Below are 16,869 nucleotides of genomic sequence, written 5' to 3'. Positions count from 1 at the left end.
TCTCTGACAACAAATTGAACTGGAGAAAGGTCTATCCCCAATGTGTGTTCTTGTGTGACAATCTTTGACAGCAGACTGGACAGGGGAAAGGTTTATCACCAGTGTGTGATAGTGTGTGACCTTTTAAGGTTCCCTTATCAGATAATCGCTGACTACAAACTGAGCAGGAAAAATGTTTGTCCCCAGTGTGTGTTCCTATATGAATTTCTAAGATTCCTGAACTCTTGACCACAAACTGAGCAGAAAAAAAGTTTTTCCCCAATGTGTTTCCTTGAGTGCCTTTCTAAATTACCCTTCTGAGTGCATCTTTTCCCACAAACCGGGGAGACAAAAGGCTTTTCTTTAGTGTGCGCTCTTGTGTGCCTTTTTAAATTATCATTACTAGAGAATCTTTTAGTGCAAGCTGAGCACGGGAAAGGTCTTTCCCCAGTTTGTGTTTTTGTGTGAGTTTTTAAAGCTCCCTGATGAGTGAATCTTTTAGCACAAATTGAGCACGGAAAAGGTTTTTCTCCAGTGTGTGTCCTTGTGTGAGGTTTTAAAGTGCCCGAATCAGCTAAAGTTTTACCGCAAACTGAGCAAACCAAAGGTTTTTCTCCAGTGTGCGTCATCATATGACTTTTTAACCAAGACTTTTTATGATAGGGTCTCCTACACTGTGTGCATTTCCAACGTCTGTTGTCACTGTAAACTCTCTTTTGACCCTCAGACTCATCAGTCAGAAGAGTGTGATGGGACATCGTCACTACTCGTACCTACGAACAACTTAGAATCTTCAATCAAATACCATGCATGCTTTTGGGACGTAGGAAGAAACCGGAGTACATGCTAACCCCACACAGGAAGGCCAGAGCCCGTGATTGAACCCTAGATCTGATATGTGTGTGTGTATACTGTATATATATATATATATATACACACACACATATGGTGGAAAACAGGCGAGACTGAAAAAGCAGTTTCTGCTCTTGCATTCCTCTTTAAAAGAAACTGCTGTATCTCAAGCCAAAAGAACTGTTGTTTGATAGAACAATATGTCTATATGCTGCAATAGCAAATTCATAGCGCATGAAGCCCCCAAACTATTTTTAATTTGCCCGTTTTACCCTGGAAACCCCCGTTTACAGACGTCGCGCAACCGTTTTTGTTTCAACACAGCCATGAAAACAAGGTAATTAGAATTATTATAAATGTCTGTCATTTGTAGCTTAAAATCATTCATTGATGTTTAATATTTCGTTTAAAAAAAAAAAAAAAAAAAAAAAAAAAAAAAAAAAAAAAAGACTTTGAAAAATTATTCACTTGCATATTTTAAACTTTTAAACAAATTACGTCCCAGTGAAAAAAAATGGCGTCTGTAAAAAAGTCACGGATATCTACCTAATAACTATTGCTTAATTGTATTTTTTCGTTACTGTCGCATTTTCCCAAATATTTTAGATGATAATCGATCCAAACAAAGAAAAATTGAAAAAAAAATGTTTAAAAGGGTAAATATATGAAAAAGAAAATCTCGATCACTCCTTGATGTCTGCAATTTCTGCATCGCAGCCCTTGTTATATTATCATGTTTCACCTATAAAATCCCCCAAAAATCCAGCTGTGGCCATTCACAGCTGTGTCTTGACTCTCAGTGATACATACGACATGGAGCTTTTGGATCGAAACAAGATAAGTACACAATAATATCTCGTTAAAGTCATGGCGTCTGTAATTCTCTAATTCTGCTCTCGTGTGCTCTCACCTCCAGATAGGGTTTTGCAGTTTAAAAAACATGATTTTTTAAAAAATACTCTCCTGTCCAAAATTTTTCTTCCCCCAGAAAATTGAGATTTTAAGCTTGCCAATGATGTATCACACATGCATATCGGACAATTTTGAAATTTGACCAAATTAGGGGTCTCAGAGCAGAACTTCAAGTCACCTGAGTGTTTTCTGTATCTACAGTGGTACCGCTACATATGAATTTACTTCGTTCCATTACCTTGTTTGTAAGTCGAAATGGTCGTATGTGTTAAGAACGGCAAGCCGTTAATGTGGATCCAAAACACAGACCAGGAGATCAGTAGAGTAAATGTTTGTATTTAATAAGTACAACAAAAGGAGCACGCTAACAAAAGCGAGTTTAACAAGTACAACAAAGGGAGCACGCTAACAAATGCGAGTTTAACAAGTACAACTAAGGGCACGCTAACAAATGCGAGTTTAACAAGTACAACTAAGAGAGCGCGCTAAAAAACGCGAGTTTAACAAGTAAAACTAAAAGAGCACGCTAGAATACATGAATATAACAGAGTACAAGAATCTAACTACAAAGTCCAAAAGAGCACTAAAGTAAAGCTAACCAAACCAGAATACGACCGTAGAACGTCGGGAAGCTCGAAGGATGACGATGAACACACAGGCGGTAAGCAAGGCAAATAGCAAGCAATAGTCCGACACTTGCAGATGGTGACAGGCTTCCTTAAATACTGAGCTTTCCTAATCAAGCACAGGTGTGTCGTGTTACCCCGCCAATCTGGCTCAATCAGGTGCTGCATAAAGAAAAAAGAACTGACAACACACACAAATATGACAGAACCCCCCCCTCAACGGACGCCCCCTGGCGGACCACCTGGTTTCGTGGGATGAAGGGAGTGGAAATCCCGCAGCAGCGACGGATCGAGGATCCAGGAGCGGGGGACCCATTGGCGTTCCTCTGGGCCATAACCTTCCCAGTCGACCAGGTACTGCACCCCCCTACCCCGCCTCCTAGAATCGAGAATAGCACGCACCGTATACACCGGCCCACCGTCAACCACGTGAGGGGCAGGCGGAGGCACTGGCAGAGGATTCAGGGGGCAGGTGGAGACCGGCTTGAGCAGAGACACGTGGAAGACCGGGTGGATCTTCATTGAACTGGGAAGCTTGAGCCTGACCGCTACGGGGTTCACCACAGAGTCCACAGCAAAAGGGCCCACGAACCTAGGGCCCAACTTCTTGGAAGTCCCAGCAAGGTGCAAATCCCGCGTCGATAACCAGACCATCTGGCCCAGACGATAGACCGGAGCGGGCCTTCTGCGGCGGTCAGCAATCAGGCGGTTGCGGGCCGTAGTGCGGACTAGTACAGCCCTTGCGTCCCTCCAGACTCTATGGGCCCTCCGCAGGTGCACTTGGACGGACGGTACGACGACGTCGGCTTCTTGAGAAGGGAACAGTGGCGGTTGGAACCCGTATGCAGTCATAAAAGGTGACCTCCCAGTGGCTGAGCAAACGAGGGTATTGTGGGCGTATTCCACCCAAGGCAGGTGTGAAGACCAAGAGGCCGGATGCAGTTGGCAAACGCAACGGAGGGCAGCCTCCAGCTCTTGGTTGACCCGTTCTGTCTGCTCGTTGGACTGTGGGTGGTAGCCAGAAGACATACTTGACGTGGCCCCCAAGGCCTTGCAGAACGCTCTCCAAACACGAGACACAAACTGGGGTCCTCTGTCAGAAACCAGGTCAGACGGAATGCCATGGGGTCGAAAAACGTGCGTTACCAGCAGGTCAGCGGTCTCCAGAGCTGAAGGCAACTTGGGGAGAGCGACGAAGTGCGCCATCTTTGAGAACCGATCAATCACTGTCAAGATGACGGAATATCCCCTTGAGCGTGGAAGGCCAGTGATAAAGTCGAGTGCAACATTGGACCAGGGGCGAGATGGAACAGGCAATTGGCGCAGAAGTCCCGCTGGAGCTTGATGGACTGATTTGCCCCGAGCGCAGATGGAACAAGCTGAAATGTAGTCCATGACGTCCTTTCGCATACCTGGCCACCAAAACCTCTGGGAAATTAGGAAGAACGTGCGGGACACACCCGGATGGCAGGCGAACTTTGAGGTGTGCCCCCACTTCAGCACTCCCGCACGCCGAGCTTCTGGAACAAAAAGTTTGCCAGCAGGGCAGCCTACGGGCACCCTAACACCTCGTAGAGAGTCTTCCACAAGCCGCTCGACCTTCCATCGTAGTGCGCCGATGGTCAGGTTCTCAGGAACAACAGGCTCCTCTGAAGGCCTCTCCTCCACTGGTTCATGAATCCTCGACAAGGCATCCGGTTTCCCGTTGCGTGATCCTGGACGGTAAGTAATCACGTAGTTGAAACGCGTCAGGAACAGTGCCCAACGGGCCTGGCGTGAGTTGAGGCGCTTGGCAGCCCGAAGGTACTCCAAGTTCTTATGGTCGGTGAGTAACTGGAACGGCACCTCCGTCCCCTCCAACCAGTGCCTCCCTTCCTGCAAAGCCTGGACTATAACGAGCAGCTCCCTGTTGCCGACATCATAATTTGCCTCTGCGGGGGTGAGGCGGCGAGAGTAGAAGGCGCAGGGGTGCAATCTCTGGTCGACTGCAGACCTCTGGGATAGGATGGCCCCCACTCCGGAACTCGATGCGTCAACCTCGACCACAAAAGGAAGATCTGAGTCAGCGTGAACAAGGACAGGAGAGCTAGTGAATGCCCTTTTTAGACTTACAAAAGCGGCCTCCGCCACCGAGGACCACACAAATGGGCGTTTATTAGAGGTCAGCCTGGTAAGGGGCTCGGCCCTCATACTATAGTTCCGGATAAAACGCCTGTAAAAATTAGCAAACCCGAGGAATCTTTGTAGCTGCTTACGTGACGTGGGGGTTGGCCACTCTGCCACTGCCTGAATTTTGGCTGGGTCAGGCCGTAGTTGCCCTTTTTCTACGATAAAACCAAGAAACTGCATTGACCCCCGGTGAAACTCGCACTTCTCGGCCTTGACAAACAACTTATTTTGCAGAAGTCTTTGCAGGACCATGCGGACATGTTGGCGGTGTTCCTGCAAGCTTCTTGAAAATATTAAAATGTCATCTAAATAAACAAAACAAAAGATATTTAGCATGTCACGAAGCACATCATTTATGAGGCTCTGGAAAACAGCAGGTGCATTAGTCAGACCAAAAGGCATGACCAGGTATTCAAAATGTCCGAGCGGGGTTTTGAAAGCGGTTTTCCACTCATCTCCATCCCGAATCGTAACCAAATGGTAAGCGCTGCGTAAGTCTAATTTAGTATATATGGTGGCTGATTTTAACGGTGCGAAGGCCGAATCTAACAATGGCAGTGGATATTTATTTTTAACAGTAATCTCGTTAAGGCCCTGGTAGTCGACACACGGCCGAAGACCCCCATCTTTTTTGCCAACGAAGAAAAACCCTGCTCCCAATGGTGAAGACGAAGGGCGAATTAGGCCAGTTGCCAAGGAAGAGGTTATATATTCTTTCATAGCCTCCTGCTCAGGTTTAGAGACTTTGTATACTCTCGAGCTAGGCAGAGGGGCATTGGGCTGCAAGTCAATGGCGCAATCGTAAGGACGGTCCGGGGGCAGGGTCTTAGCCTGGTCTATGCTAAAAACGTGTTGGAGATCATGGTATTCGGCAGGAACATTTACCAAATTAACAGGCTCGGGAACAGTTTGGGCTTGATCAGGAAGTAGGCACGCCGAGCGTAAACAGTGCGCGTAGCAGAAGGAACTCCAAGTCACTACTTGTGTCTTAGCCCAGTCAATATTAGGGTTATGCACTTTTAGCCAGGAGAGCCCTAGCACAACCGGAGCCGATTTGCATGGCATAATCAAAAAACTACGGACCTCAAAATGATTCCCGGACAACTTGGTTTTAAGCGGGGGCGTTATAAACCTTACGTCCGCCAGGGGTCACCCATCGAGATCTAAAACCCTTTTGGGAGAAGAGCGTCTTATTAATGGACATTTAAGCGCATCAACAACACTCTAGTCCATGAAACAGTCATCTGCCCCCGAATCTATTAAGGCAGTGAACCTAAAATTAACCCCACCATGCGAAACTTCTCCCGGCAATTGCAGTCTCATTTCACTTAGAGTTTTAGTTCTTTCAACTCGTTGCGAGGCAAATCATTTGACTGATTGCCATCACGTACGAACCTGGTCCCCCCTCGGGCGAGAGGAACCTCAGGAGCCGAAGATCCAGGACGACGTGAAGGGATCGCGTCACAGGTGGCGATGTGGTGCCCCGGCAAGCCACAGTAAAGACACAAGCCTGCCCTCATCAGTCTCCGCCGCTCCTCCGCAGGAAGATGACCGCCGCCGAGTTGCATTGGCTCCTCCCCCGTCAGGGCCGGACTCCGCGTCGGCATAGAGGCAGATGGCGATTCGACGAAGCCGTCAGCACGGACCCCAGCCGGGCCGTTCCACGACGACGACGACCCATGACGTCCCCGCTGCTCAAAGGCTCGTTCCGTCTCACGCTCCTTCAGCCGATTGTCCAATTTTACGGACAAAGAAATCAGGTCCTCCAAGCCCGAAGAATCCTAACGGGCCGCCAGTTCGTCTTTCACCGCAGAAGACAACCCCCGCCGAAAAATTCCACACAGCGCAGCTTCGCCAAAACCGCACTCCACGGCCAAAATGCGAAATTGAATGGAGTAGTCCGCCACGCTGAGATCGCCCTGAAAAAAATCCAGCAGGCGGCTGCCTGCCTCCCTGCCCCTAACCGGGTGATCAAAAACCCTCACAAACTCAGTTTTAAAAATCTCGAACGATTGACGGATCGCGGGATTAGCGTTGCTCACCGCCATTGCCCAAGTGGCCGCTTTACCGGCGAGGAGACTCATAGTATACGCTACACGGGACCTGTCACTTGCAAACGTATATGGCTGTTGATCAAATACAAGAGAGCACTGGTGCAAAAATTGTTGGCAAGCGCCAGGTTTTCCCTCATAACGATGGGGGTGTGGCAACACCGGCTCCCGAAAAGAAGCCGGTGGGACAACCGGAGACGGGGTGGAGTGATCGGGCGCCGCGGCAGCGTTACCTACGCCACCGGTCCGTGCAGGTGGGGCCATATTTTCTATTCTAGTGGTTAATGCGGTGGTCACGTTCACAAGTTCATTTAATAATTGTTCATGCTTACTGATCGCATGGCCATGACCGGCAAGTGCATGGCGAATACTCTCCGAGTCTGTGGGATCCATGGTTGGACTATTCTGTTAAGAACGGCAAGCCGTTAATGTGGATCCAAAACACAGACCAGGAGATCAGTAGAGTAAATGTTTGTATTTAATAAGTACAACAAAAGGAGCACGCTAACAAACGCGAGTTTAACAAGTACAACAAAGGGAGCACGCTAACAAACGCGAGTTTAACAAGTACAACTAAGAGAGCACGCTAACAAACGCGAGTTTAACAAGTACAACTAAGGGCACGCTAACAAACGCGAGTTTAACAAGTACAACTAAGGGCACACTAACAAACGCGAGTTTAACAAGTACAACTAAGAGAGCGCGCTAAAAAACGCGAGTTTAACAAGTAAAACTAAAAGAGCACGCTAGAATGCATGAATATAACAGAGTACAAGAATCTAACTACAAAGTCCAAAAGAGCACTAAAGTAAAGCTAACCAAACCAGAATACGACCGTAGAACGTCGGGAAGCTCGAAGGATGACGATGAACACACAGGCGGTAAGCAAGGCAAATAGCAAGCAATAGTCCGACACTTGCAGATGGTGACAGGCTTCCTTAAATACTGAGCTTTCCTAATCAAGCACAGGTGTGTCGTGTTACCCCGCCAATCTGGCTCAATCAGGTGCTGCATAAAGAAAAAAGAACTGAGAACACACACAAATATGACAGTATGGTGAGCAGGATTTTCCCATAAGACCATTATATCATTCCACAGTCTGAAAACTAGAGCTGTCCCGACTAGTTGACGTCGTCAATAAAGTAAATGCGTCGACGAGTAAACCATCCGGTCGGCGATTAATAAAGGGTTAAAAAAATATATGCGTGGAAAGTTTAGAATGGCGTAAGCTCCGGATTTAAGTGGGGAAAGCGGCACCAAGCCAAAAAAGTGCACCAGAGTGACCAAATCATGGACTTATTTCAATGAAACAAAGAAGGGTACAGTGTTGTGTGCCAAGCTTGCATACCATGGCAGCATGTCACCGTGAATGAACACCTGAAGCGCCGTCACCCACGTATAATTTTGGAAGACGACAGGAGACAGCAAGCTGGCGGATCGTAGGTCCATATAAAAACATTTTTTTATTGAAGTTGCCTTTATGTGGGTCGCACGACAGAGTATTACGGGCTAATGTCGGGCTAATGTAGCTGAATAAGCAGCTACTTACTTTACGTAGCGCATTGCCACCTCTGTTAAAATTAACAATATTGAAAGCATTCATATTTTAGAATCGGTTTTACAAATAAGGAAATCCTTATTATTTTGCTTCATCTACATCAAATTATAATCAATAGAAGAATTTATAATAATTCTTCGTCATAACTCCCAGCGAAGGTACATGTATGTAAAGTGCGTAGCGGCTCACAGCTAAAACAGCCTTTCAGAGAAGTCTACTGCTTTAAGATGGCGGCTGTTTACTAACGCCGGCGAGTCTGTCACTTTGCATCTAGTTCTATATATATGTATAAGTGTACCGTAGCATTATGTGGTACACCCACATAATGCTACGGTATTAAAACATTAATACCTGACTGCGGCCGACAGCCGCTACAAACTATGTGTTTGTAACGGCTGTCTGCCGCAGTCAGGTATTAATGTTTTTTTATCTAGCAGCATGAGTTGAGCATGATGTTCCAAGAGAGTACAGCCCGTCTCTCTCAGTACCCTGCGCTGCTCGTGTTTACTCTTGGTCCGTTCCTCATTGCGTCCCGAAGACCGCGGTGTGTTTTAGTTCCGCTTTATTTGGCATATTTTAGAATTTGGTGTTTGTGAATCGTTCTCGAATCTTCCACGGCCGAATTGCGATTAATCTAAGAATCGGAAATTTCGCACACCTCTAGTATCAGCAATATTTATTAAGGATTTAGTGTAAGTTTTCGGGCTTTGGAACGAATTAATGGAATTATAATGTATTTTTATGGGAAAATCCTGCTCGACATACGACCATTTCTACTTACAAACAAGGTCCTGGAACTAATTAACTTTGCATGTAGAAGTACCACTGTATAAGCCTTGTAATGAAGGCAACACATGCTGTATATATTTATATTAGCTATATTAGCTCACCATCAAAATGACTTTGATGTCTACAAATACATAATGAGCCTTCATGATTAAATTAAATTAAATTTTCCTTGCAGTGCATCCTATACAGAGTGACGTGACTACTCTGTTGTACGATGCCGCCTCAAGTTTAACTTCATAATAATATTAATGAATTAGAAGAATGTTTGTCCTCCTACAGAAATCATATTAAAACAAAAAATATATTTCCCTCCCCCATCTTTTTCCATTTTCAAACAACATGTCAAGGGTTTGGAAGTATTATGAGCTATCAAAGTAATATAGAAATTGTTAAATGAAGGAAAATAAAATAAATTTGCTTTATCGCTGCTACACTCGTTCGGAAGTTGCTTTCCATTGATGACCCGTGTCACATACATAATACAATTGTGAGGAACTGCATCAGGATGCGGTATTGGAAGAGGCTCAAAATCAGGTGACACGAACTCACATGCAAAAAATTCAAAAAATGTCAATAAATTGGTTTTTATTGACAGCGATATTGTCGTCATTGGATTTAGGAGGACTGACAGTGAGTACTCATGTTTTAGGGTTAGGTCATTTTTAGTCAGTTTTAGGTCATTGGCGAAAATAGACTGGCAGCCCTCCCAAACAAAATGGATTTGATGTCTAGCATCTTCAATGCAACCAGTGTGTTGATGTTGGTCCTGATGGCCAAGTGTTTATGAGGTGGTACTTTCTGTAAAATGTTTGAGAACCACTGTCTTACTGAATGTTCAAACTATTATATGAAATGTAGTCAATAATAAACACAAGAATACTGGTAAGAATAGATATCAAAGTACTTTTTGAACACGTGAGAAGTGAATTTAACCACTCCGCCAGCATCCACTAATTGACGTCGTGGCTCCTCTTTTGCTCCACAAATTTCCTCTTTTAGCTCCACTATTGTCCTTCTTGCGTACATTTTTCTCACTTTGGTCTCAGACTTGATGTTTTCTTGGCTAAACCCGACTACGCCTTTCCGAACAATGATACTACTTCAATCTGTTCTTTTAATCGGCTGCTATAAAAAATGATTCGCTTTCCCTTTAGCTTCCGGTTCACATAGTACGTGGTTGTGCATTACTGCCCCTCTCAGGTTCATAAGTATAAATGCACGCAATATCTTCGAGTGCAGATTTTGATATATCCATCGACTGTGTACATTTTATTGACATTAGTGGTGATCACATATAGCATTTGAACTAGGAGGGGCTTCTCCTGACCATTGACTGTTTAAAAAAAAAAAAAAAAAAAAAAAAAAAAAAAAAGCCCATTGATGAGTGTATGTATTTATACTTACACGCCTGAAGGGGGTACTAATGAACAACAGTGTATCCAATGTGAACCGGAAAAGCGACTATTAAATCGGCCTTGTTTAGCTTAGCTTACCAGCTATCAAAGGCGTCTGGTCGCGAATAGACGTTAGTGCGCGCCCATTAGTGCGTGTTGAAAATGTACACGAAAAAGACAGCAGCAGTGAAGCTGGACGATGAGTTTTGTGGAGTCAAAGAGGAGACACGATCTCAACAACTGGATGTCGTCTTCAACAACAAGCTGCTACGCGAAGCAGGTTAGGTCACTTCTCCAAGTGTTAATGAATGACTTTCCATTCTTAGAACAATTTTTGATTTTGTTAACATTTAATTTTTAACGTCTTGAATATCCACTATGCAATGTGATGGTGTCCGCAAGCACAAAAATAAAGTGAAAAATATTGAAGCTGTTGACGCTGTTGTCTTAATATTCTTGCAGTCGGCGTGATGTCACGATAACGCCATATCGCATAGAAACGTGTCGCAATTTTGAGATGGGGGCACGCACAGGTAAACATCCGTAGACAAATGTTGTCTTAAATTCATATATTTCAGCTGTGTTTTGCGACTTTTTTTTTTTCATAAAAACGTCTTAAACATGACATTATTATCACGAGTCACTGCCGACAGCCGCGAGGAGGCGATACATCTTAAAATTAGCGTGTATTGGCCTGCCCATACAAAGTCGCAGCTGATAGCTGGATAAACAATCCAAAGGAATTGCCGGCAGTGGAGTTCGGAAACATCTACAACTACCTCATAAAGTCACCCAGTAAGTTGACCTTTATCAATTACGTGGAATATGTACTGTGTGGAACAAAGAAAACTGGTAAGAAATACAGAGTGATTATTTCTGCTGTAACCGGTAATTCGCCTCCAAGCGTTATTTAGCCGTGAACACGTCACGGCAAAATAACCAATTCCCACCAGGCTAATAATATACCAATTGACCGATCAGAGCAATTCACGGCAAGAGAAAAATAACGCTTTGCGAGTTGTCGCTTACGGTAATAATAACCACAGCCTAGTCTGTTGAATCCTAGCAGCTAATTGGGGCAAAAAAAATCGATTAAAGTTTACTCACCAGTAATAAAATGTCGTCTGCAAACGTAAATGTGCCTGGATTTAGGTTCCCACTGGCGAGAATGGTCCACGGAACCGTCTTCTTTTACTGTTCCTTGATTGATTGCTTTCAGCCATTTGCTTGTCCTTTTCTTCTCACGAGGAAGAATGAAGAACTTCAAATGTGGCTCCAAACTCTTCCTTGTGTGACAACCCGCAACATGAAAACTTTTAGTCATCCCGACGGAAAAAAAGACTGCAAATAAGACAAAAGTTCATCGCATTTGTACTACAATGCACGACAGAGCAACTGCTTGTGACTCGCGTTTTTCCCCCATTTCAATATGGCGACGCTTTGTTGTGGCTGGTGACGTCATTTATGCCCGGATGTCTGACTGCAAGAATAATTCATATTATTTATTTTTTGATTCCGTTGCTAATTATTTTTTGTTGATGACCTAAACATTCTGGAAAACGCACAAAAGTTGGCACTTTGGCAGTATTTTAAATTTGCCATCCTGGATTATTTAAAAAAAAAAAATGTTTGTGGCGCCTCCTATATTGGTTTAATCAAGCCCGATCCCAATGATACGGTTCGCTATGCCACGAGCTGTATTTACAGTGTGCTAAAATCAGTTATTTTACTTAACGGTATGCAAATAAGTGAAAGGGATGGGTAAAACAAGAATATGATGTAAAGTAACTGCATTGCTGAGTGAATATCTTATATTTTTCTGGTATTTATTTTTATTTCATTTTTTTCTGATTTACTTTTTATGTTCATATAATGTCACTGCTAATCACTAATTAATGAAGAACATACATTTCAAAGAATCATGTTAAAAAGAAAGGGAAACAGCCTCATGAGATGCTCTCTGAACTGTTGATTTTAAAAGAGGCGGCGAAGTGGTACATAAAGTACATAGCAACTAATTTAGCTAGCTTTATTCTCGTACTAATAGTACGACTTTTCCCCCCTGCACTATGACTTTAGTCTAGTACTAATGGTATGAATTTATTCTCGTACTAATAGTACGACTTTAATCTCGTGGTCCTATTGTTTTCTTTCTTTCATTCTTTGGCCCTAATATTCCATCGTATTTGATAGCTGCTCGTACCATTACTTCATTCTTCATTTTTTATTTTCCTATTTCCATGACTTTCATTTGATATCAGATTGACTTCAACAAACTGTAAACCTTTATTGCATTCTGTCATGCAGACATCAGTGAAGCTCATCACCCTGAGAGGCAGGAGTCATTTAACATAAAAGAGGAGGAAGAGGATGAAGAGCTCTTACGCAATAAAGAGGAAGTACAGGAGCATTTAATCAAAGTTTGGCACCCTCACAATGAAGAGCAACTGCAACCCCATCAAATAATAAAGGGGGAGGAGGACATCATCAAGTTGAACATTGAAGACGAAGATCCGAGCAGCAGCAGCTCAACAGAAGTGGACAGAGACCACCTTGGAGGATCATCAGCAGAAGGCCTCATAGCTCCATTATCAGATAGTGATGATGCCACGTCATACTTTCCTCACACTGATGAAGATGAGGATGATGAGGAGCCCGGAGGTCGAAAGACAATTTACAGTTACAACAAACGCTGGAAATGCTCCCAGTGTGAGAAAACATTCTGTAACGAGTCTTGGTTGAAACTGCATATGACAACACACACTGGAGAAGAACATTTTGTCTGCTCGGTTTGTGGAAAAATATTCACACTGAGAGGAGATTTAGAAATACACATGAAAACCCACACTGGAGAAAAACCTTTTACCTGCTCAGTTTGTGGTAAAACATTCTCGGAAAAGTCCAATTTGACAACACACACAAAAACACACACTGGCGACAAACCTTTTGTCTGCTCATTTTGTGGTCAGAGATTCACTAAAAAAGGAAACTTGAAAGTCCATGCAAGAATACATACCGGTGAGAAACCTTTCTCCTGCTCTGTTTGTGGTCAAAGATTTGCTCAAAAGGGAGATTTAAAAAAACACACAAGAACACACACTGGAGAGAAACCCTTTTTCTGCTCAGTTTGCGGGAAAACATTCTCTGAAAAGCCAAATTTAGTAACACACACAAGAACACACACTGGCGAGAAACCTTTCTCCTGCTCGGTTTGTGGTCAAAGCTTTGCTCAAAAGGGAGATTTAAAAAAACACAGAAGAACACACACCGGAGAGAAACCTTTTCCCTGCTCAGTTTGTGGTCAAATGTTTGCTCAGAAGGGATCTTTAAAGTGTCATCTAAGAACCCACACTGGGGACAAACCTTTCTCCTGCTTAGTTTGTTGTCAGCGATTCTCCAAAAAAGGAAACCTAAAAATTCACACAAGAACACACACTGGAGAGAAACCTTTCACCTGCTCAATTTGTGGTCAAAAATTTACTCAAAAAGGAGATTTAAAAACACACACTAGAACACACACTGGTGAGAAACCTTTTGTTTGCCCAGTTTGTGGTCAGAGATTCTCGAGAAAAGGAAACTTAAAAAGTCACACAAGAACACACACTGGGGAAAAGCCCTTCTCCTGCTTAGTTTGTGAGGAACGATTCTCATGGAAGTGTCAGATTAGGAAACATAAGTGTGTTCATGCGAAAGGCAGTGATCAATGAAGGTTTTGCCTGTCATTCAAGTTGCCTAATGAATTGTTGCATGAACCAACTTTATCCATGTTTATCTGTTTTGGTCGATTTTAGCGACGCTGGTGGACAAAAGCGGTAGTGTTTTGCCTTAAGGAAGACTGTGTTTCCCACGAGAACCAGCGCACAGTGTTGTAAAATCATGATCCAAAAGCGATACAGACGCCTTCAAGATATAAAAGAGGTGTCATTCAAATAGTTGTCAGTGGACATATTATCACAAATGTTATGAAAATATTTTATAAAGGTTGAAAAGTAACCTAGTGTTGCTTTAAAGCAGAGAATTGAGACGTTTCCACTTAAAATCAACTTATTTACATATAGGCAAGATATGTAAAAATAAGGAAAAAGTAATTACCATGGGGAATTGCACACATAGCCACCCAAAAATGTGAAAAAGAGCTTTTTTTTCCCCCCAGCCGTCCCTTGTCAGGACCCCCATCTTCCACATTAAGGCTTGGATCCTGCTAGGTTTTCTTGCACATGCAGGTCTGTACTCAGATAGGAGGAATCTGGCACAATTTACTATCCATCAGTGTTTTCTTTACCTCACAAAGTGGCCTTGAAAACGACTTTTGGATTCCTGGCCATAAACGGAAACATTTAAAGGGCCAAAAACTTGGAAATTGAAGAGGCAGAGCAATCATAAAAATCCGTTTTTGAGAGCCTGTGCCAGCTATGCACCCCCCCCCCCCCCCATCCCACAAATGTAAAGCAACACTATGTAACTTTTCAACATTTAGAAACTATTTTCATAACATTTCAAAATTGCATTATTATTATTATTATTATTTGTGATACATCGACTGACAACTAGTTGAATGACACCGTTTATATATTTTGAGGGGGTCTGTATCGCTTTCACTGGCAGGTAGGGGAATACGGTTCAAAATCAAACGCTTCTTATTAACAAAATCACCCTATGCTATTGTTTAGCCAGAACTGGATTCATTACCTCATTAATATTTATCCTTCACACAGGCGCTGGAAACAGAATTGTCGTTTAAGCCATCTACAGGCGACCGGGAGATCATGATTTTACAACACTGTGCACTGCGACTGAAAAGTCACTTGGTGTTGCTTTAAGTGTGCTATACTCAAGGCCAAAATGTAGGCGTGGCAAAACGATTTTAGGTGGACTTTTCTCCGAAACTACTTGGCGTATGAGTATAGAATTTTGTCTGTGTTCATTATTTATGTAAGAGTATGTCTAGAATAAATTTGAGCCAGTTTGGAATCGGTCACCTGCAGACCTAAGGGTGACAGATCATATGAAATAACCCTAATTACCATTTTCTGTTTCAGCATTGAAAATATGTAAATTATTGACAACTTTTTTCATTTCACCCAGTTTCAGTTTCAGCATCACTCACATACTGTATATTGAACTAATATTTTATATACTCTGAATCTTTTTGTGGAAAAAATGATTAATTCTTCGAATTGACACATGTTTCACACACGTACGTAGTTATTTATTTATTTTTTAAGCTAGCTGATTTTGCCAAAATAAAACACAGTTACATCAAAATTAAGAGTCAAAAAATTTTTGGGGTAGACATTTGGACAAGTCTCTCAGACCTGTTAGTCCCACATTTTTCTGTTATGCAGGTTATATTGAGTCAAACCGAGTCACTAGGTTGTCAAGCCGAGCCCTGCGATGTCACAAAGTTGACGAGTTGAGTCACAGGTTCGTCGTGGCACTCACCGTTGTTCCCCAAAGCAGTCGGTTTTATTTACTCGCTGTGATATTTGCGATGTGTCTGCCCAATCAATATTTAGTATGTAAAATTAATACAGTATCTCTGAGTTTATCAACAGCCCTCATGTTTATCTAACATGTTTCAATAAATCATTAATTTAAAAAAAATGCAAGAGTGAGACCATCTTTCACGGTAAAGCTCCACTCAGTTTCTTTTTATTTTGAGTTTGAGTCTACCGTTTTATCTTACTAGTCCGAGTTGAGTAACAAGCTGTCAAATTTGCGACTCAAGTGGATTCACGTCCGAGTCCATTAACAAGCCTATAAAAGGGACATGGAAGAAAAAAAAAGGCTGATGTCCTAGCAAAAGCGGGGGGGGGGGGGGGGGGGGGGGGGGGGGTCAAGAGTTTTTATGCCCGTTGAAAGGGCGCTGCTTACTGTGTAACGACACCTTTTTCGGAAACAAGTGAATACCTTTTACGGAAACAAGTGATGATTCCTTCCACAGAAACATAAGTGAAAGTTATTTTTGTCCAACTCTGGTGGTCTTTCATAGAAAAACATAGCCTGTCCTTGAGACAGCCAGTTGTTCACTGGACGAGACGAGAGGGAAACAAACCAGAAAAGGAATCATTCAGGGCATATTGAAAAACAGGAACATAGCAGTCCATATTTGGGCATACTGTGATACCGTCTAGTCATCAAGGCCATATGAAAGCACACTCAAAAAGATTACAAGCATACAAAATATGAAATGTATAATGGTTGTTTTTTAAGCATGAATTAAATTCTCTCACAACCATTTTATTGCGTCACTTACACCCACACACATATTTCTGGTAACGTGACGTCACAACTCCGCCCCCCTGACTGGGGGTCTGGCAGCTCATCGTGTTTACTTGTTACCGCTACGTACATTCCTCCTATTACTGCGTGTTTTTCTGCTTGTCTGAGGAATCACCACCTAGTAAACGAACCCAAAAACCTTCCTGACAATCGTTAACATTGATTAATCAAAATAGTGAAGGCATGTGTGGCGGTTGGTTGCAGTAAGAGAAGATAAACGGTCATTTTAGTAGTTGCTGTGTGCCGATTGTTAAAAG

The 16,869-nt window shown here is 43.1% G+C and overlaps 1 protein-coding gene across 2 annotated transcripts; it reads left to right on the top strand.

The window, feature by feature from the left end:
* The first annotated feature begins 10,379 nt into the window (after nucleotides 1–10,379).
* Nucleotides 10,380–16,018, top strand: LOC130926347 (gastrula zinc finger protein XlCGF57.1-like). 2 transcript variants are annotated; one of them, XM_057851396.1, is made up of 3 exons: nucleotides 10,460–10,610; nucleotides 10,793–10,863; nucleotides 12,638–16,018. In XM_057851396.1, exons 2-3 carry the CDS (start codon nucleotides 10,848–10,850, stop codon nucleotides 14,035–14,037), a joined length of 1,416 nt encoding a protein of 471 aa, XP_057707379.1. In that variant the 5' UTR covers nucleotides 10,460–10,610; nucleotides 10,793–10,847; the 3' UTR covers nucleotides 14,038–16,018. The 2 variants fall into 2 exon arrangements, with proteins under 2 accessions (XP_057707378.1, XP_057707379.1); XM_057851395.1 differs by lacking the exon at nucleotides 10,793–10,863 and having other exon boundaries at nucleotides 10,380–10,610; nucleotides 12,638–16,014.
* Nucleotides 16,019–16,869: the final 851 nt, after the last annotated feature.

This window comes from Corythoichthys intestinalis, chromosome 1, assembly GCF_030265065.1.
Source record: "Corythoichthys intestinalis isolate RoL2023-P3 chromosome 1, ASM3026506v1, whole genome shotgun sequence".
Taxonomy (NCBI): domain Eukaryota; kingdom Metazoa; phylum Chordata; class Actinopteri; order Syngnathiformes; family Syngnathidae; genus Corythoichthys; species Corythoichthys intestinalis.
Note: the sequence above shows the minus strand (reverse complement) of the source record. Positions and strands in the feature narration are given on the sequence as shown.